This window comes from Bombus terrestris, chromosome 5 (assembly GCF_910591885.1).
Source record: "Bombus terrestris chromosome 5, iyBomTerr1.2, whole genome shotgun sequence".
NCBI lineage: Eukaryota > Metazoa > Arthropoda > Insecta > Hymenoptera > Apidae > Bombus > Bombus terrestris.
In genome coordinates, this window is record NC_063273.1 from 2,414,468 (window position 1) to 2,435,912 (window position 21,445).

The window sequence follows — 21,445 nt, forward strand, 5'->3', positions numbered from 1 at the left end:
CGGATGCTGGAAAGTTTAAATTTTCTGTAAATCGCTGTCTAGAAGAATAATACGATAGAATTATAGATGACAAACTACAAGAGACGCTTCTTGGATAAATAATTCCAGCTACATTTATAATAAAAATGAAGCAGATCTTTTTTCTTTCTAATATCATATATAATGGATGCTATCTTAAATGTTTGAGAGAAGAGGAAAACAAACAAACAACAAGCACACTCCGAGGAAATCAATTTTACTGGTCGTGTATTTCAAAAGCATTAATTTTAAAATAACTGTTTCATGATTTCGTGAGACATAAATTCGAAAAATAGCCTTAAACAAAACGACGAACTAAAAAGATAAAATTACATGATTATACAAATTTTACAAAATCGATTTTTTTTCTATAAATGTCCATCGATATTAATGCCTATAGTTTTCTATGTTCGATAATGCCTCTATTCGTTCAAAAGATTTTCAAAGACGAGAAAAGACACACGTGTCTATGTGCAGAACGGAAGAGGTCAGACGAGGGCGTGAGGAAAATTAAATTAAATTTAAATTAAGCTCAATTAATTAAGCCGCTTCCCCCATGGGAACACGGCTTCTGTACCCGGTTGCTGGCCCCTGAAATTCACCCCAGGACGAAAGCAGGGGGTCGGCTGAGAGAGTAGTGATCCTTGTCTAGAGCCGGATACGGAACTAATCTCTTTTAAATTAGTATTAAATTCTAAACGGATTCAAGTCGGTGCTTGGTGGTTATTAAATTTCAGTATGCTATCGCGAAGCATGCTTTTGTTCGAAGTAATCTATGGTTTCGCATCCTGTCCTAAATGTCACCATCTACTCTATTACCTTTCGCTTATAACTATAACCATCGAAAATCCGCGTTCCTATGACCGATACTATATTCCGAAACTGTAGTAAATGTCTTGTAGCGAAACTTGTGTACAGGATTTACAAATTATAAGACAGGATCGCACAAAAGTATCCCAACGTCTGTGGACATATTTCATGAATACATTAGCTGCGTTATAGGAAATATTTTGAAATTTCACTAGTACTATAATTCCGCTCGACTGTGCTATGATCGTGCTATTTTTTATATTAACTTTTAAAGATACATTTTGTCCGGGTAAAAATATTTATATCAAATGTTATCGAGCTAAATTTAACGTCATATTTCACGACGACGCTGATGCAGAATAAAACCGTCCCGAATCTTCCTGTTTGTAATCTTGCAAGTAGATTATCTTCTGTGAAAATTAAGCAAATATTCATATACTTTTGCGCGGTACTGTACTTCTAAATTCTATACGGTAGAGTAACCGCCGTGCGAAAGAAACAGCGCTATAAACAACAAAGGAATATATTATATTTAATATATTCTTTCCTTGACAACGAAAGCCTGTTTCATGAGGTGTGCCATAATTATCCAAGAGTGGAAGTGGCGGCCTGGCACGGTAAGAGATATACGATTACGGCGGGCGATTCGAACGAGCTTTCGAATCGTCGTATCGTGCCAAAGGGCCGGAAGTTGGCCGCGCTCTGACTCGTTGTATCCGCCAGACGTATGTATGCGTTTGGTCGGTATTTAAGCAAGCAGTAACGTCGCACAGTGTGGCCCCGCAATATGGTAGCGGCACACTGTCTTATAAATTTCGCGATATTGGCGCCGCTGCAAAAGAATCACGACCACGCGCGTTCCGCCAGTAATGAGAGTCCGAAAAGAAAATTAAAATTTTCGAACGATAAAAAATGACACCGTTTCTAGGCTGCGCGATGCAATTGCACGGCAGCTGGTCTCATGGCTGGATGATTTATATTCTGTGAAAAATGGAAGTGAAAAACGATGATGCTTATGGTAATGATAGTTTTAACGAAAGAACGGCTAATCGATGATACGAAGATTTCACGCGAACGTGAAATATTTCTGGAATCTAAAGCTTGCAAAATCGTGTTTTTCCGTGATACATTCTCGGTTTTATAAAACAAAGGGGAAAACTATTAAATTATAAAGTATAACCTGCACTGCTCACTTGACGTAGAAGAACTTAGAAATTTGTAATATTTCTAAAAATATACTGCATCTCATGCATAAAGTGCATAGCAGATGCGAATGCCTGAAAAGAAGTGGAGGTCACTTGGGTGGGTGACGTCACACCCAGAAAATAAATGGCATATTACTTATTTCAGCCATATATGTATATACATACATAAGTTTGTAACTGCAGGAACGAGCAACACCTGCGAACTAAAATATGTAGCGTGTCCGTAAAAACGAATAGATATCAATTTTATAAAATACGAAGATTGGTTATCATTTTCTAAAATAGTATGGATGAGGATCGAGAAGATTATTTTTTGATAAGAAACGTAAAAGAAGTTTACATAATCGTGTATCCCTGTAAATTCTATACTTTATTTTTTATTCTATACATTTTAGAGGATTTAAATGATTTTTTGCAAAATATATACGTCGATAAAGATTTATTTTCCCCTTGCATTATATATTTTTTCATCTATGTATATACTTATCTTTCGTTTTAACTTAGTACAAGTTCCATGTAGTGGCTATTGATAGTTTTAACGATGGAACAATTTTAAATATTTAAATTTGAAACATTTTCTAAAAAACATGGTCCACCTTTTTCGATATTACAAATTGTATAACAACAGTTTGCCATCACCAACATTAAACTTTTACTATAAATATACATTTATGTATAATATATATTTGTGTATAAATGTTATACATTACGAGGAAAAATCTCTAAGCTGAATTTTTTAATTTGAAACGAAAATTTCTACTAGTTCGTCGTTTCTCGTATAATCACGGTGATTTTTAAATATTAAAATGGCACAGAAATTACACGACGCAAACAGCTAACTGACATTAAACTAGCAAGATCCTGTTTCCAAATGAAAAAACACCGTAATGATCGAGAGACTGGGCTGAAGCAACAATGAGTAGGTCTACCCAGATTTTGTGTTTAGTTTTTTGGAAAATGAGAACCGTGCAGATTTTCCGTCGTCATTCAAACGCAATAAAAATGAAGCTTTTGAAAACGGTTAAAAGCATATCAAAAAGAGGAACAGATACTTTCAGTCATAATGAATAACAAAATGGGGAACTTCCTGAATAAATATAATACAAAATTTTGTCAATCTTCCATATATTTGTAAAAGATTTACGTCTTTGAATCCAACGGATTGTTTTCATTTCCAATTATGTTAGATAAAAATTCTCCTCTCGTTTAATCATACGATTACATTAAATTCAGAAAATCAACAAAGATATGCTCATCGTGTTTTTCTTCTCTGATGTTCATATTCGTGCGAATATTAAGATACACAGAATGTCTTATACTTATGCGCTGAGCATTTATAACAAAAGTTCAAAAATTGCTTGAAATTATAAAACTATTTCTCGACGTCAGCTCGCTATACGGAAGTCGCCAATATTTTCCGTAGAAAAGAGGGTGGTTCCTGTGACTGCTTGAAATTTGCAAATCGCAGAAGTTGTGGCACGACAAAAGCTTTACAGTGTCGGACATGAACAAACCTCACGAGGTCTAAAAAATAAATTCATGGAGTAAAGGCGAGGTAGCTGGTTGTACGGTCACACATTTCAGACGAAAGGATTTGCCCCTTTCTCTTTTATAGTTATAAGTATTGCATGCCAACACGAAGGACTCTCGCACCCGCGTTTAATACTTCACAGCAAAAGTAATGCGTTCGCGGCTCTTTGATATTATTAATTCAGTAAAAGGAATAGCGATTCTCTGTTAAAGCATTACAATAGAATGAAAAAAAAAGAACATAATTCTGCTTATGCTGTATGACATCGCTCTTTCTGCTTTTAAAGCAATTCATTCAACTAGTTTCCTAGAGAAATTATTTAATTTAGCATTTTCCATTTAATATAACTTTGTTGAAAATTTCGAAATATTGTGCAGTTCTATTTCTGTAAAAGATTCTAATGGCCGGTATATTTGGAGTTTTATTAAAAAGCTAGGAAAAAAAAATAGAAAATATGAAAAGAATAATACTCGAACTTTTTGCTAGACCTACAATATCGCCCGATTTCATACTACATTGAACGTTTACGTATGGCTAAAAACAAATGCACGAAATAGATTACTAATGCATGTTATAAATGAATACGAATAGTTGATTCATTTTTATGCAGATAGAAACAAGTCTTTATGGGATTCAATTTTTATTGCCGTCAACTTTCTATCTATTATTCTCTATCAAAGAAATTGTTGATCGAAATAGTCCATCGCCTTTAATAAATTTGATTTTTATAATCGTTTCTAACACGGGACACTGAATCAGCTTAGCCTAAATCTGCTGAGAGAAAGTCGAGGGTAGGATATAGGGTTTCCGGCCGGTCAAAATTGCAAGATAAACACAGCCGGCGTTAATAAACTCTTATCGGCGTGCAACCATGCGTGTCGACTTTAAGCCACAGACGCGCTAATCCTCTATGCTAATTTTGGTCGAACAGGAAAACGACGGCTGTAATACCATCCCCTTAAACACGCGTGTCCATCAGAGGGAACGCAGCCATATACGAGAGCGATGCGTATAACTACGTACGAAAACAGATATACAGGGTGATAGAATAAGAATCGGCACTTGAATATCTACGTTGTTTTTGGAGATATGAAAGAGATTGTATCGATAAAAATTGTTCGGTATAGAGGGGATTATAATATGGCAATAATAATATTTTCACATCTGCAGGAATTTCGGAGATTTTAAGGTCATCTTCACTTTTTTAATTGAAATCATACGTTCAATTAATTAGCGAAAAACAAGTTTGAAAAATATAATTATTGGAAATATATTACATAGTCTTATATCTATATTATTTCTTATTTATTACTAATAAATTGCCATTATCAAAATATTATACTGTCAATCTATTTGTTAATATATTTAGAGATAATTAATATTAACTTTTAAAGACTGTTGTTAAAGGAAATCACGTTTATGCTATCATGAACGAAATTTCACTCCAGTACAGTTTTTTAATCGTAAAAACCAATAAAATCAATAAATGCAAGTGTTTCGTTATTATTCAATATTAAACGAAATAGTAAAGAGAGGTATTATTTCTGATAATTACAAATAACATCGATTTCAATTTTCACATACGATTACGAAAGTTGCTTATTAAAAGTTGATTGATAACACTGCGTTAGTAGTACTGGGCCATTCATTAAACTTTCTAGTGGCATGGAGAAGTAGTTGAATTACTGCAAGGGATAAAGAAAAGTTTCTATTTCCCGAAGGAATGAATTAAAAGTTATTTGAGCAATTTACATGATATTGTTTCCGAGAAATTTTATATTTTCTTATTAAGTTAAGTAACTTTTAATCGAAACATGCGTTCAACTCGTTAGACTTGTTAAAACTTCAGAAGTTATAGCTCTCGTTATTTGATTACAGGTTACGTCTGACAATTGGTAGTCTGTCCCTACTTGCTCATCTACGTCGTATCTTCGTTTTACACTTTAATATCAGTTGATGGAAACGTCCTGTACATTGATCAATTTTTTGGCGTGTCTGTTCGTTTAAAAATAACGTCAAATAATTAAGCTTTAATTAATCGGAACATCCATAAGTATTTTTATTTCTAACAAAACCGAGCAACGTCGTTTATATCAATCTCTTTATACCCAACAATATTATAAACACAAATCTTTCCTTACACTTTCTGTATTTAATTTGTTGTTTTTGAAAACGAAGAATGTAATTAAAAATCTGTGTATATGCTTGAATCATACGTTTAACAACTAGTTAGAAAATTTACTTTTCGACGTGTCCACTTGCTCGCCCATTATCGAGTGGGGAAAAAAATTAAGTGTTTAGATATCGTTTTTTTTTTTATTGAAAAACTGCATACTACTAATAAAATCCATCTATGTTTGACTAATTATAACAATTAACATAAGTGATTATTAAAAATTTTGTATATTTTAAATTCTTTATGTCTACGTATTTCATTACATTACACTTCTTCAAAAAAATTCGATATATCGAAGGATTCATTTAAAATACGTACGAGTGTATTAATTTTGACGATAATTAATCATTTTCGCAGTAAGCAGTATACATATTTGTAAAGCAACATTTAAGAGAAAGAATTTTGATCTTATATCGTATCCTATGCTAATATATTCTGTCTAATACGTTCCACCAGTGCGGTATATCAAACGTAATCGCCCGTGATTGTTCCATTTTAATTTTCCATGAAATTATGTTTATGTTGAGACGTCTCTTCGATGATGGACTCTACGATTTTGAAGGAAGCATTCGAACAGCGTGTAATCCGAAATCACCTGCCGGCATAAAAGGTAGCTATTCAAATGAAATGGTCATTATGGTACATGAATGGCGTATGAATTTATTGTGGCGATTAATTGATATCAAATTGATACTCTAGTAAAATTAAAACACCGTAATCGATACATTGGTGGTAATGAAATAATTGTAAGAATTACGCGGTAATCGATATATGGAGTAATAATTGGCAAATTTGGTGAAAATTTATTGCCATAATAACGATTGGAATATCATTTTCGAATAATTATAATTCTATGCTTAATTGAGTCGTAATACAGGCACGTGAAACAAAGGCTGAATAATGTAAATATGTTTCTGGTTGACTAAGAATATTCGACTGAAATGGTATTCCTGTATAATTACTGAAACAATCCTATTAAAACTAATTATTTTCAGCAATGAATCCAATTCTCTAAAATATATTGTTGTATTAAGATAAATATGTAAAATTTGTAAATGATACAATTTGAGAAATTTATGTAAATGCTTGATAGTTTATTGATCCAAAAAATTTTAATGGAGGAATAATTCTGTTTAGAAAGAAAAATGAAATACGTATTATACAATATATTGTAACTTACCCCAACTTTCGCGTCACTCTAAATCTCTATTGCGTCTTTTTTCGGAGATATGATTTCTTGTAATAATCGCAAAACATGCAAAACATTACAAGAATCTGCGACATGTAGATATATGCTATTGGTTTCCGGTTTGGCTCACAAGTAGGTAACAATGTTTGGAACATATGACATATCATGATTATGAACTGGAACTGAAATCATAAAAGAAAACGTTCTTTACTTTTGACATAATACATATAATTAAGAATTATATACTGGCTGCGACTGAGGCCGAATAACATGTACAAACGGGCACGAGGTGATTCCTTATGAAAAAATAAGAAGAAAATGTGGAATAAAATTTGTTCATTTAACGTTTAGTTTTCGAGAAAAATCGAGTTTGAAATTTTATCAAGTATACTTTAACATGACTAGTGTACTTATTGTAATATTTAATAGATGAAACATATCTCTTTATTTTTGTAGTCTACTGCAGCCTACTTGTCACTGCGTTCGTAAACTATATTAGATATATAAATTAGACGTATAAGCTATATGAAGATATCACGTATATGTATTAGCATTATGACACGAATGTGTAGGACGATCTAATATTGAAGATTTTTGCTAAAAGTCTTCTATTCAAGTAAAATATAAAATTTGGAATGTAAAGGGCGAGAAAGGTAGAAAAGAAGGAATCCTACGCCGCTTCGAAGTAGTAGCGTGAAACAAAAACAACGTTGTTCATGCAGGACAAAGCTTAATAAGGCCTCTCATCGTGTTGTAAGTAAAACTACTCATTATTCGTAGCTTCAGTTCCACTCGTCGCAGCATGAAACGTTTTCAACTCGAAATTAAATGACCGCGTAACCCGATAAATCGTCGCGTAGATATCTCGCGGAGAAATAAAAGTTGCTCACCAACGGATTATTTAATTAAAAAGCCCCAACAGTCGCCCCTTTTCCCGTGCGCCTAACCCGTTGTTTCCTGCCGGGACTCGAAACGCAAATCGAATCACCGCCAGTACACGTGTAATTCCACATTGGGCACTTACAACCCTTTCAACTCCCAGTGCAAAAACCCGGTTATCGAGTTAGGCAAGCCAAATGCGAGCCAATATACGAACTAAACGCGAAACATACATACAGGGTACGTCAAAAACGTTGGACAGAAATGTTTAACGCTAGAACTATATAAGAACGATCAAGATCTCATTAAGATCAATTTGTAATTTTTCATGACGATTGTATAATCTTGCTACGATACTTTTTAAGGGATCTGAATGGTCTTCTTGCAAAATATATTGGTAAAAGCATATTTCATTGTTCATATAAGCATTGTTTATTTTTTCGTATACCTGTCATTCTGACAGGACATTGTCACTCTTATAGGAATTTTATGAGTACTTTACTATCGACTATTTATAGAAATATTAAATTAGTTTTCGAATTCTGACATTCTTCTTGCCGAATATTATAATTTTTGCGGATATCTCAAAATTATCGATGTTAGAATCGATAATGTAAAAATTTCTTATTTTCTTCCCGTCTAACATTCCGTATTCTAATTTCTGCTTAACTATTTTGATACACCCTATACATGTGTATACCTAGTTCGACAACCTGTTCGTAACGAATACCTGCGTTTTTTTCTTTTTCGTTCTCGTCCACGAAAACATATTGCATCTCTTAACAATGGAGATTCGGTGGTCGAAGGCGTGGCCGCGTTTTATTGTTTGCCAAAGTACTCGAACGAGCTTCGAACAGCTTTTTATCCATTTTTCCACGATTTCTGGTTTAATCGGTGACTCTAATGAAATTTTCAATTGCACGATCACTTTAGCTAAGAGCACGCCGATAACAGATAACAACGCGGTATTTGACTATCGGTATTGTTCGACTAAGGTGTCTAGGAATTTTTCTTTTTACAACTTCGTCGAAAATAATAATGTTATCAATGAAAGATCTGACAGCTGTCGTCTCTTTTTCTTCGACAAGTATTATCACTGACAATAAATGAGAATTAAATCAGTTTTCGAATTTTAAAATATTATAATTATATTATAAATTCCTGTACAATTAAACTAACATAATACCGTTAACAAAATTTGATAATTCATAAGTTACAAGTTATTAATAAATTCCCTTGAATCATAGTGACTTTATTAATCAAGCACGTGAAATTGTACAAGCTGCAAATTAAGAAGTAAAATTATTGTAGAATAGAATACTGTGACAAATAATTTGTATTATAACTCTTCAATTTACTAATATTATTGCTTAATAAATTACTGTGAAAGAGGACCCTGAAAATAGTTTAACCTTTTACAATTTAACGGTACCGTATAGATAGCACCACTATTAAAATTCTATAGTAAAAGATATATGCTTAGAACCTATCCAACATTTATAAATGTTACTTTTTTCAGTATTTAAAATAAATTGGTGTAAAATATTTAAAAGCGCAAAGATATTTCATTTTTCTAAAACAGTTCGTACGGTTTGCCAATGTATTACGAAAGTATATGACCAAAATTATGGAGCACGGAATTTAATGGATGGAAATAGAAATCGCTGGAAATATCGACGACTAGAAAACCAACTTGATGCATTATTACAAGGTCTTTAGAAATAGACTCACGTGCTGACGAAACTGATGCCTTACCAGGAAACCGCAGGAGGATGAAACTTCGTGAACGAACATGATAAATTTGGAATAAAATTTGTTGAATAAATCGACCCAATGGGTTAAGAAAATCTTCAAATGTAAGTGCGAACGAACCTGATGTGAAACTAGAAAATTGCAGAAAATTAGAGCTCGTAATTATTTATTTAGTTATTTGTAACTCGTAATCATGAAAGTTGATGTAATTGAAAAAAATTACTAAAAGGATTATTAGATAAAATTATGCATTTCCATAATACTTCATTCGATCTCAAACGGATATTAATTTAATTGAAATGTCAATTTATCAAATTCATTTTTAAATATCGCTCGATAACTAAGAAACGAAACAATCGATAATCTCAATCATGTCGAACGATGACTTGTGGCTGATTTTCCAGACTTTAATAAAAAAAGAAAACAGTCATTTTAATCACATTATTTTCGCGTATATTCCATTAAAAAAAAACTGATTTAGTGAACGAGCAAACGAAGAGGAATTTTTGCAAAGAGAGTTGGTCGTTACGAAATGATCCTGCCCTTTTTATTTAAAAATCAAAATCTGTGATATGAAACGTTAGAACTATTATACAAAATTGCTTTCGTCAAACTCATGCAACGTGATATTCAGATGAATTCGAGATAAAACAGAAAGGTTTGCATAGAAACGTGATTTATTTCCGATACTTCCTTACTCTGCAAGCGTTGTATACCTTTTTTGACATTTATATTTTACGACTATATGCATTTCGTCTATGATTCTTGACACGTCAATGAAAATATAAAGAATAATTTCAGTGTAACTATAACGATTGGTTTGGGTAGAGCATATTGAATTCTTTACCATTCAACCGGTTGATCAATCTTTTTTTAAGGCTGAGATACATCTCTGAACGAATATATCGTTCCTCGCATAAATATTATAGTGAAAGTAATTGTTTTTGCGTTATACCGACGCGACGTGAATAATAATTTTATGCGTTAAATAATTAAGCAGTGTTTAGAGATGTGTATAACACGTAGAATACGTGACGATAGCAACGTTAAATATTCATTAAAATTTTAATCAAAGTTTACTTCAAAAGAATGAAATATTGTATTATAATAGAATTTATAATAATAAGAATATATAGAGAAGAAATATAGGAAGTCGAATAAAAATTCGTTAAAAAATATCAAAGGCATGAGTTAAGCTACAACTACGATTAATACGTACGTCTTTGTCTTTATAAATGACGATAACAAGGTGGATAACAAATAGCAAAAGATTAGAACATGATTTCTGACAAGATAATGGCGTGATAATCGGGTAAAGTATAAAAAGTACAGAAAAATGTAAGGAAAGAAAGGCGAAATAAATGTAACATTCGTAAATAAGTAAAATAGAGAATCGTTTGCAGCTTCGATATAAGCGAAATATAAATTGGAATTTCAAATAAGCTCGAGATACAACGCGCTGTTTCGTGAAAACTATTCCGAATCATAAAATTCTAACTAACGTCGAATCCCTCAAATGACACGGATTCGCAGCTTCTCGACGCATCATAAATTCCACCCCCTGCTCTCACTGACTCACCGTCACACCGACGCCAACTCTATACTATTACCATTATCCAATCGACCAGTTTCGCAAACAGTTTCACCAATCGATCAACGAATTGTCCACGGTGGATCGGGATTTTCTACACCGCGTTATTCGCTTATATAGATTAATTTACTTAGCCAGTTGCGTATAACCGGTCGCGACGGTCGAACGTCAATAGCAATTTCACGTTTAAAAAATTCGCTGCAGGACAGCGAATGTAATTTTGCGATTACGCGATACGCGACGGTGCACGGTGAAATGAGCGAATAACGCTTCCAGCAGGGCAATTCAGCGAGCGCAACGAAACACAGCCGACGATATATGCATCGCGGGCCATGTGTACGTAGCATGGCAGATAGCGGAGTCAGATAGAAAATGGGAACGTACCATTTGCAACCCCGTAATATATTGTTTCCAAGGCGCGATCCTCTTTTGCACTTGTGGGCCCAAGCAGGCGAGCAGATAATAGGTGTACATAATCACGTGCACGATGCAGTTTGGCATAATCGTGAACGTCCACATGCCACCTGTAAATAACAAGGAGCGTTTAACACGTTCGGAAGAAAGGGATGGAAAATAGTTGGAAGCCTGTAACAAAGTTACATGGTCGCGCAATGAATTTTTTGCAAGAGGAGAATTTTATTTACGACTGTTGGAAATTCGCTCGTACATGTTCCTCTGTGTTTTATACCATGGCCATTTTGCATCGGCTTAATAGGTAAATTTGATACGTCGCGGCGCAATTTAATTTCCACTCATACGAGTCTTTTTCGGGTAGCTCGGTGTGCTGTAATAGTTGAAATGAAATTGTTTGCGCGAACCATTTACAAAGCTACGAGGGATAACTACGGGAATCGTAATTTTTGCAGATATAATGAGATCTTCTGAGATTGGCTATTATACAGTAGTAACAATAATAAAGAAATTACGATGACTAGAAGTAATATTTGTTAGCTCTTTTTACAATCGACAAATAATATATAGGTAGAGGTATTAAGATACGTTTGCGTAGTAATTTCTCACCTAACGATATTAATGGACTGACGAGTTGCAAATTGCAGATTATAGATTTCTTGTTTACGATTTTATAATGTTGAACCAAATAGACTAGTCAGATGACTCGAAATTTATACAATTTACTTATAATACTTCGTCTGCTTTATTACTAATTTTCTTACTGTTACGAGATTCGAGGAAAAGCCAACATTGACAGGATCGCTTTTGTTGCGAACCCTTCAATTGTTATACGTATATTTAAACATATTGAAATCATCGATTCGCGCGATACGAAACCATAGTGAAACGAGATAAAGAAATCGTCGACTGTAAAAGTATTAAGCGCTATAATATATTTAAGGAGCATAATCGTTTGTATGAAATTGAAGTTACAGGCAAATTGACGCGTATGTCTAGAGATTTACCTGGGACAAATTTGCAGGCTATCCACGAAAGGAAAGCGGTGGACGTGTGATGATAAACGTGAAGAAAAGACGCCTGATTGTATTTTTTTCTGAGAATGAAGATAACGGTGTCGCTCAACTCGAGGACTTTCAACATTAAGAGCCTCCACACCCATCGAGCCGTCTATTAAATACGACATAACTTTCGTAATATCGAAATTCGCGTTTGTTTAATGACTATGGTACTTACGCGATAAGAGTCAGGGTCGTTTGAAATGACATGAGTCTCGCATCCCAGAGAGAATTTAGTGGTGAAGCCCGAGGTAAGTAGCTTTAAATATAAAAATATATTAATCGTTTCGAAGAATAGTAATGGTAACATAACGATGGTGAGGAGTAAGTTATTTTTTCAAATTATATGAAAATTATTAATTAACAACAATTAACCATTACATTAGACTATTTCGGATGAATAGAACGTGATATAGTAAGTTATTTCGGATAAACTCACCCCGTAAAATACAGTTGCGCTCGCGATGGCCATAGAGATGTTGTAACAAATCATAAACTTATTTAGATTGTATGGTTTTCGATTTTTCATAAATAAAGGGCCAAAACGAAGAACGAAGAGCAGATAAAGAAATATAATTCCTAGCAATGGAAATGGACTGCCCATTAAGAACCAATCTGCTACTCTGGAATCTAAAATGGAGGATTCAAAAAGGCTATAAAATATAATATACAGTGCTATTTAATTATAGAATGTATATATTATAAAATACAGATTTAACAAATTTAAAATATCAACTTGAGATTTCTCCGATTCTACATTCGCTATTCAGCTACATTTAATAACAAGTTAGAAATAATTACAAACTAAAAGGAGCCTCGATTGAGCGGAGGTCACATAATTATTTAAATAATTATTCAGGCAATTATCCATTGCGTTAGTAATACTCGATATTTAATGGAGCCATTTTTTAACATTAGCTATATATTTAAAATACTTATTCATATCGTATATACTAATTTTTTGCCAAGTACATGTCTGAAATAAATGCCTTGTGAGTTTTATATATAAATTTTGTCATTATAATCACGACAACCGTGTTTTATCATAGTGCTAGTGAAATTTCATAAAATGAAGAACATTTATGGCAATTTTCTAGCATATCCAGGCAATATCCAGGTTACTTTGGTCTCAAGTCAAGCCAAGTCGGTCAAACGAGGTCCCACGGTATTTAAAATATTCTACGTTTTCAATTAAATCGAAGGAAGCTAACCTGCTGCATCTTCCATGATGTAACGATACGTTTCTAGGAATCCCACATTCTGCAAATAACAAAGAAAGTGTCCCAGACGATGTTACAAATAATCAGAAAAATCAAACATTAGAAGAACAATCAACAACATCAGAGAAATAAGAAAAGTACGAGCTAAGAGACATTAAGTAGAGTAATGACTTTGCATTGTATGATGATATATTTGTACGTATATGATTGTACTTGATGTAGTTATACGTCAGTGATCGAATAACCTACTATCACTACTGTTATCACCATATTAAATTAATCATGTCGAATTATACTTACCTTTAAAGTCAAAATACATTCGAAAGTCACAGTAATAAATGCAAAACTAAATACGTTGTTTTCCCAACAACGATAATTAAATTCGCCACGATTCGCAACTTGTTACTTATAATCCGAATAATAACACTTGGTTTGAGCGATTGATTTCTTAAAAATCGGCACACAACTTTTATCCAAAATTATGCGATATTATTTCACTCGAAATAAATTTGAAATTTTCCACGACTGCTACTTTTGACAAGTGTAACTGGCTTCGAAAAATTTTTATTGTCGATTAAACTTCAGAAATAGAAGAAAAAAAACAATACCTGTGGCACATGAATTGGGAGAGCCTTCCCATCTTGGCCGTCGAGTTTGAAAATATCGACTGACATTCGGGTTACTGAACGATTCGAATAGTGACTGACTATCGACGTTAACACCGTCTTTCGTGGCGGCAACCTACTGTCTAAGTTCATCCGCAGGGCAAGCACCCCTAGCAGTGACTCGGGAACAGGAACGTAACACACAAGCACAGTTCCCTGCAAAGGGTTTCTCGCACACCCTATTTTAATACGATAAAGAAACGCATTCAAGACTAGTAGAACAGGAAATATTGCTTACAAATAGATGGTGAATTGAATGTAAGACTTGCCGGAAGATCATTAAAATAAAATGTGGAAACTACGATAGAAGTAAATTTAAACAAACATTTAGTAAGTTATATGGAATTTATAGTTCTAAGAAATCTTTCTGATATTTTTTCTTTCTTTGTTAGAATTATAATAACATAAGGATAGTTTTATGTTTTGTAGCTAATGTAAAATTAAAGAATGTAAATCTAAAGCGAGATGAATATGTGAAATAAATGATTTAAAAATGCATTCCTAATGAATACTTTAATAACGATATTAAGTTAATAACGTTAGTAGTATTTGTAATGTAAAAGGATAAAGATGGATTACGATTATACGTATATTAGGTAAATTTATTTCTGTTATTTCATATGGTTCCTTGAAAATGAGATGATAAATTAAAGAATGAACCAGCGTTGATGTGTTTAATAGGCTTTTGTCAGTATTATGTTAACACAAGTTCGTTTAATCTTACAATTTATAAGTTACCGCGGTATTGCAAAATTTCATGACCATTAATCGTTGCACATGCTTTTATAATTAATTATGCATACAGATATTTTATACTGTTTGCTAAAATTGCCCAGTATGATTCAATGATACTGGTAATTAAACATTATTTCATTAACACGGCTTATTGCGAATCAAACGTAAATATGAACAATGAAAACGCATTTGAAATAAATGTTATACACCAAGGAATTAATGAAATTACCGGTCCATTTCTTTCCCTGGCATGACATAGTAAAGCATTTACACGAACGACGTTACATGAAAATATCATTAGAAAAGTTTTGCAGTACTAATAAGCGTTCCATTTCGACAAGATTAAGCGTCAAAGGATTCTGTTTCTTTCAAAGGAAAAACTGTGCTACGATGGTTGCAAACAGTAGTTCGTATGCTCCACATAGTACAAACTTAGTATTATAGATACGCATAGGGCTTCTCGATATGCTGTCACTTGAATCAGGATTAGTCGGTGCGTCGCGGCTCTACGATCTACAACGAAGGCAGTCGCCAATTAACTTCGTATCTTGATATTAGAAATTTAGTAGCAGTCCCTTCCTTAATCAGATCGACCGGCTACTAGGTTTCGCCTATTTAACCAAGACGAATTGATTTTCGTGGCTGGAATTCATTAGTTCTTTCGGAGGCAACTTGATAAAGATCTGTCGTCGGAATATTTGTCAAACACAATACAACATTTTTAATTACAGCGTACAAAGAATTACAAAGAATCAATTTTTTAGCGCTATAGTGAACCGTATTATATAAATGTAAATTGAAGGGTGAAATGGAAATAAAAATATGACGGCACAATCTTTTGTCTGAATTGCGATATAATTAAATAAGAACTATATATAAACCATTTAGATGGTCGTAACATTGAGTTATGCATATACCGTAAATTATCACATAGATTCTCCAAGGTTTTCCATTTCGTCAAAGACGTAGAGAATATCCTCTATATTTACGCCTGAATTCTGGATAACAAAACGGAAGAAATTCGGTTTTTTGTGCAGTGGTTGATAATTGATCATCAAACTACCCCTTTTGATCATTTTTTCTTTTAACTTTGGTGCAACCTGTTAAAATAAATAAATTTTTATTAAATATATTTTCGTGATATATCATCCTTGTAATATTTTAAGCTTTATACATTGATTTATCTTCAAGAACAAACATTGTTCGATAGGAATGGTAATCAACATTAGATACATACATATCTTTAAGTTGTCAGTTACTAACTGCTAGTAGAAGCGAAATGATTGTTATAAAATGAAATTTTTATCTCTTATCTGATAAGGATAAGACTGCTTATCTACCATAGAAGGTACAGATTTCTGTTGTACCTACCATCGATGTCATAATTTTTAATTAAATTATAAAAATACGAAATATGTACTTAATGATCTCATACAACATAATTGCAATTTATCTGTTCTTATAAATATATTACTAATAAAATATACATAAAAAAAAGATGTATTAATTCCATTTTGTAGAAAGTGATTTGCAAATTGTATGTAAAATTAAAAAATTCATTTTACGAATTTATACAATTGAAGTTTGTTAACATTATTTATTGCCGACGACTTAATTTATAGATTATAAAAAAAGGTTTAGAATTTAGATGAAATGCACATTTAAAGTAATTCTAAACATTCTTAAAACGCCAAGTATATTTTAAAAAACTGTTTAAATGTATTACAAATATGTGTATAATATGTATAACTATTTTCTATACATTATATTTGAATATTTCATCGTTCTAAAACATCCCATTTTTTAGTATTTAAATACTACGATGAAAATATCAAAAATTTAATCAACTTACTTCGTTTAATCGTTTCTTATAATCGTAAACTGAATTCTGAATTCTTAGATATGGTGGAATAAACCAGAAACATACATTTATAAAACACGGTTCCGTCACTAATTTAAAGCCATCTCTTTTCTCAACTTCTTCTTTGAAGAGAGCTGAAAGTTTCATTAAATGATCGACATGCTTTTCAAATCCTGAAGTACCCTGAAACAAATTTGCTATTAGTTCTGTAAGTAATATATTCGATTCTCAAGAAATAAATAAATGATGACAGAAATTATTTCGATTTTATATAATATAAAAAAATATCAAGAAAGTCAGAATTACTGAGTTATTAAACTTTTCTTCTTTGATTATATTAGAAAATGTTTCTTATGCATGGTACTTTTAAACCATGATGGTAGTAGCATTAAATTGTGACTTCCCATGCACTAAAAGAATAGAATATAAAAATTTGGATATCCTTATTATCCAATCTAAAGTAACTACTATTAGTAACAAATTCGTATTGTTACTGATAAATTTCTGATGATTAGATAGATGTATTGATGAATCACAATTCATTTAATTCTTGTGGCGTGTCAAAAGAAGGAACTATACACATATCTCAAAATAACTAACGAAATAAAATATATATTTTCCAGTAATGTTTTTCATTTTTCTAGTAATTATCATTAATAATATTCTATTAACAAATAAAGAGTAATAATAAAACTTTTACGTGTTTCCAACACAGAAGAAATAAGAGTACAGATACACGTTAGTTTTTCTATTGACATGTATGTTGGTGAATGTCATAGGAGTCAGTAAAACAACTTCATTTGTGAATAAACACAAAATACTAGTACTCAAAACTCTGTTACACTAAGCTATAGTAACATTCTGTCTTAGTCTTATCTGTGATTCAATTTTAAGACATGTTAAATTTGACAGAATCACTGAGAATAAAATCTGAATTACAAACAGATTGGAATGCTACTTGTTAAGCATTTATCAAACCTCAGTATTATGATTTAAGAATTTATTATACAAATCTTTAATATATATATATATTAAGAATATTTTAATATGTATATGTGTGAGTGAGGGATGAAAACTTTGAAAGTTACTCGTCTAAATCCACTGCTATCGTCAGATTCTCTTGAGAATTTCAGGAGATTCTTTTATGATCTTGAAAATGCACTGAGATAGATGCAGTATGAACATTCTTCATTCCTAACAGGGGAAGTTAATATATGCACAAGTATACTGGTAAACACTTGAAACATAGCATACAGACCCTTATCTCATACGGAGTGCATCGTACCACTTGCTTAAACCACAAAGTACAAGATGCACAATTATAGGAAGATCGGGGGAAAAAGTGCTACCAAGGCTAGTTTTTCACATATTTGCATAAGTGGTTAACACTTAAAGATTAATAAGGGAAGAACAGGTACCTATGTATTGTACAAGTAGGACTTATGTTGTGTTCGGTACATGTGAAACCTTGCATGGAGTTGGAAGAAAGAGTATCTCTGAACAGAAATTATCTACTAGATATAAACTAGATGATTTTATAAAAACAAAGATAAGTTAAATCAGATATTTCATTCCTGAATTACCTTAGCCTGCCACATGAACCAAAATTTCAACACATCTGGTCTGCGTCCACACTGCAAATACTTATCCCCAACATCTAGATCTCTAGAATAAAATTTATCTTTTTGAAAAAGATAAGGAGCCTCTTTAGAGTGAGCTTCCTTAAAAATGCTTTTGTGTTTACACAAAAGTAAGGAGCATTGTTGAGGAACGGCCAACAGTTTGTGCGGATTAAATAGAATAGAATCTGCTCTTTGTATTCCTCTTAAAAGTACACTGTGCTTTTTGCTAAATACCAAACCGCCTCCCCAGGCTGCATCTACATGCAACCACATACCGAATTCCTGGCAAGTATCTGCAATCTCGATCAATGGATCGAACGCGCCCAAAACCGTCGTTCCTAAAAATAAACATACCTATTAGCGATTGAACCCGTGTATTTATATGACATATCGCTATTACATTATCGTTCAACGAACCTGCAGTAGCAGTAACACAAAATGGATAATTTTTCTTTTTTTGTTCCTCCAATATATTAAATCTCAAATCGCTGACATCCATTCTGCCATAATCATCAGTCTTTATGAGAACAACTTCTACATCGCAAACATTTCCCCACTTTGAAATCGAGTAATGCGCGTCTTCGGATGTAAAAAGCACTAGCCTCATAGATGGTATATTTTTGTTCTAAAACATACAAAAAGATAATGAATATTAGTTATTACAGAGTATAGATATTAAATCCGAAATGTTAGTTACAAAGCTTCATAAATACGTAAAACAATTTCAGAATATATACTTTATGTTATTTTTTATTGCATTAAAAACATTAATTGTAATTATTAAACGTCGTTATAGCTTACATGTATCGAAGATAAAAATTCTAAATTATATAAAATAAATGAAATGTCGAAGATAAAAATACATATACAGGGTGTCTCGTAAAAAGGGTTACCTGTGCCTGAAATGCTTACCACAAAAGTTACTTTAGTCCTAATTTCACCAAATTTGAAAGACAGCAGGACATAATAAACTATTCGGTATCTTCCCTTGTCTCTCACATGCAAAACTTTATAAGATTAAAGTATTTGTTAAATTAAGCATTTGCAGACATAAATACATAATACCTAATGAAGAATATGATCATGAAAAAGAATGTCTCGCATCAGCTAATTAATTTCTCGTTACAATTAACGGAGATATGGTTTTGTAGCAGAATTATTGAGACACTCTGTACATCTTTCACTCTGTACAAAAAAATTATCATTTTTACGAACTATTATTACAAAATAAGTGACTATCACGGACGTGAAAAAACCTGTTCCATTTATTCCGTCTTATCATACAATCTTATGAGCAATAATCTGCATCTCCAATGTATACCACGGTTATTATCAAGCAATACTGTTAAATAATTTAGAATATGGTTTTATTGCTACATTAATCAAACGATGCGATATCAGCGCTGTTTATTAAGGTAATAATTACTCACGTATTGAATTTTCTTCTTGAACCAAAATCGAGCTAAGTTAATGGCGGTACCGTTAGCGAAGGAACCTCCTGGACAAAAAAGACCGTCTCCGATAGTAGTACCATTTTCTTCCTTGTAAAACATGCTTAATAATTTTGTAATCACGGTACTTTCCATTAATGTCAAGACCGGTGCCACCTCGTAAGTATACACCGAACAGTTCAACACGTCTGTCAGCCATTGTCCGGCTAAACCGTATGGATCCAATCTAAATCAATTTTTATCCAATAACGCGTATATATTACATTTCCTAATTTCAACAGCAAGTAACAAAGTTACGTTCAAAATTTTTTAATTATTCGTGCTAATAATCAAACCTTAGCGAAATATGTCATTTGAAGTCTTAATCATATTTTATAGGAAATAAAACAAATCGTAATATTAATGTTGAGATATATAAAATTATTTTACACGTCGATTTGTCACGTGCTTTTGCGAATATTAAAAATAAAATTCAAAGTATCGTTAACATACATGCAATATGGAAGCAGTATACTTAAAAATCATTGACCATAACTTTCTGTTTCTCTAGTATACAATCTTAATATACAAAAGGCACAGATTTTAATTAATACTAAAATTTAATTTATTATTTGCACCTGAACTTTCATTAGGAAAAAAGAAAACTTCATAAATGTAATATAATTTAACACTTTATAAAAGATGATAATAGATTTTGTTTATTCAGATCTGACTCATAAATTTTTCAGATCTAAAATAATACAAATAATAATATGTACTATTAATGAATTTCAGACGTTAGAATATATGCTTCATAAGCACTTGGTCAAATAATCCAATTCTTTGCAAATTATAAATAATTTTTAAAATGATTTCTATTCGAAACGAGACTTATGCTCTTATCGATATCTCACCCAGAAAATAACTGATTCATAAAATAAGGATGGCCTGTCTTAACGCTATACTTAAAAACCTTAGTCGCGACATCCAGAAGGCAATCTTGATTACGGGGCTCTTCCTGCAGATTAAGATTTATAATATCCTGCAGATGACCCGGTTCTCTCCATCTCAACACAGGATTTTCACGGGACACACTTTCGAAGATGGAATCGATCAAGGTTGTGATAAGATTCTCGAGAAATTCTTTGTGCCTTTCGACGCATGGTGTGCTCCGCCAATCAGACATTAAAATGAACGCTTCACGCCGAAAAAACGTAGTGAAATGAGAAAACAAAGTTGAAGCGAAAAACGTACTGATTCGCTCGCGATTGGCCCCTATCATATATAAGCGA

The 21,445-nt window shown here is 32.5% G+C and overlaps 2 protein-coding genes across 3 annotated transcripts; both read right to left on the minus strand.

The window, feature by feature from the left end:
- Positions 1-5,562: 5,562 nt before the first annotated feature.
- LOC100645831 (elongation of very long chain fatty acids protein 1) lies at positions 5,563-15,923 on the minus strand. Its single transcript, XM_003395722.4, has 8 exons — positions 14,449-15,923; positions 13,832-13,880; positions 13,060-13,250; positions 12,799-12,879; positions 12,570-12,732; positions 11,536-11,675; positions 6,921-7,111; positions 5,563-6,335 (listed from the first exon to the last, which is right to left on the minus strand). Exons 1-7 carry the CDS (start codon positions 14,596-14,598, stop codon positions 6,947-6,949), a joined length of 939 nt encoding a protein of 312 aa, XP_003395770.2. The 5' UTR covers positions 14,599-15,923; the 3' UTR covers positions 5,563-6,335; positions 6,921-6,946.
- A 151-nt stretch (positions 15,924-16,074) lies between these two features.
- On the minus strand, positions 16,075-21,421 carry LOC100645444 (cysteine sulfinic acid decarboxylase). 2 transcript variants are annotated; one of them, XM_048406068.1, is made up of 6 exons: positions 21,127-21,421; positions 20,154-20,400; positions 19,141-19,348; positions 18,685-19,061; positions 17,093-17,284; positions 16,075-16,340 (listed from the first exon to the last, which is right to left on the minus strand). In XM_048406068.1, exons 1-6 carry the CDS (start codon positions 21,138-21,140, stop codon positions 16,167-16,169), a joined length of 1,212 nt encoding a protein of 403 aa, XP_048262025.1. In that variant the 5' UTR covers positions 21,141-21,421; the 3' UTR covers positions 16,075-16,166. The 2 variants fall into 2 exon arrangements, with proteins under 2 accessions (XP_048262025.1, XP_012164289.3); XM_012308899.3 differs by having other exon boundaries at positions 21,068-21,421.
- Positions 21,422-21,445: the final 24 nt, after the last annotated feature.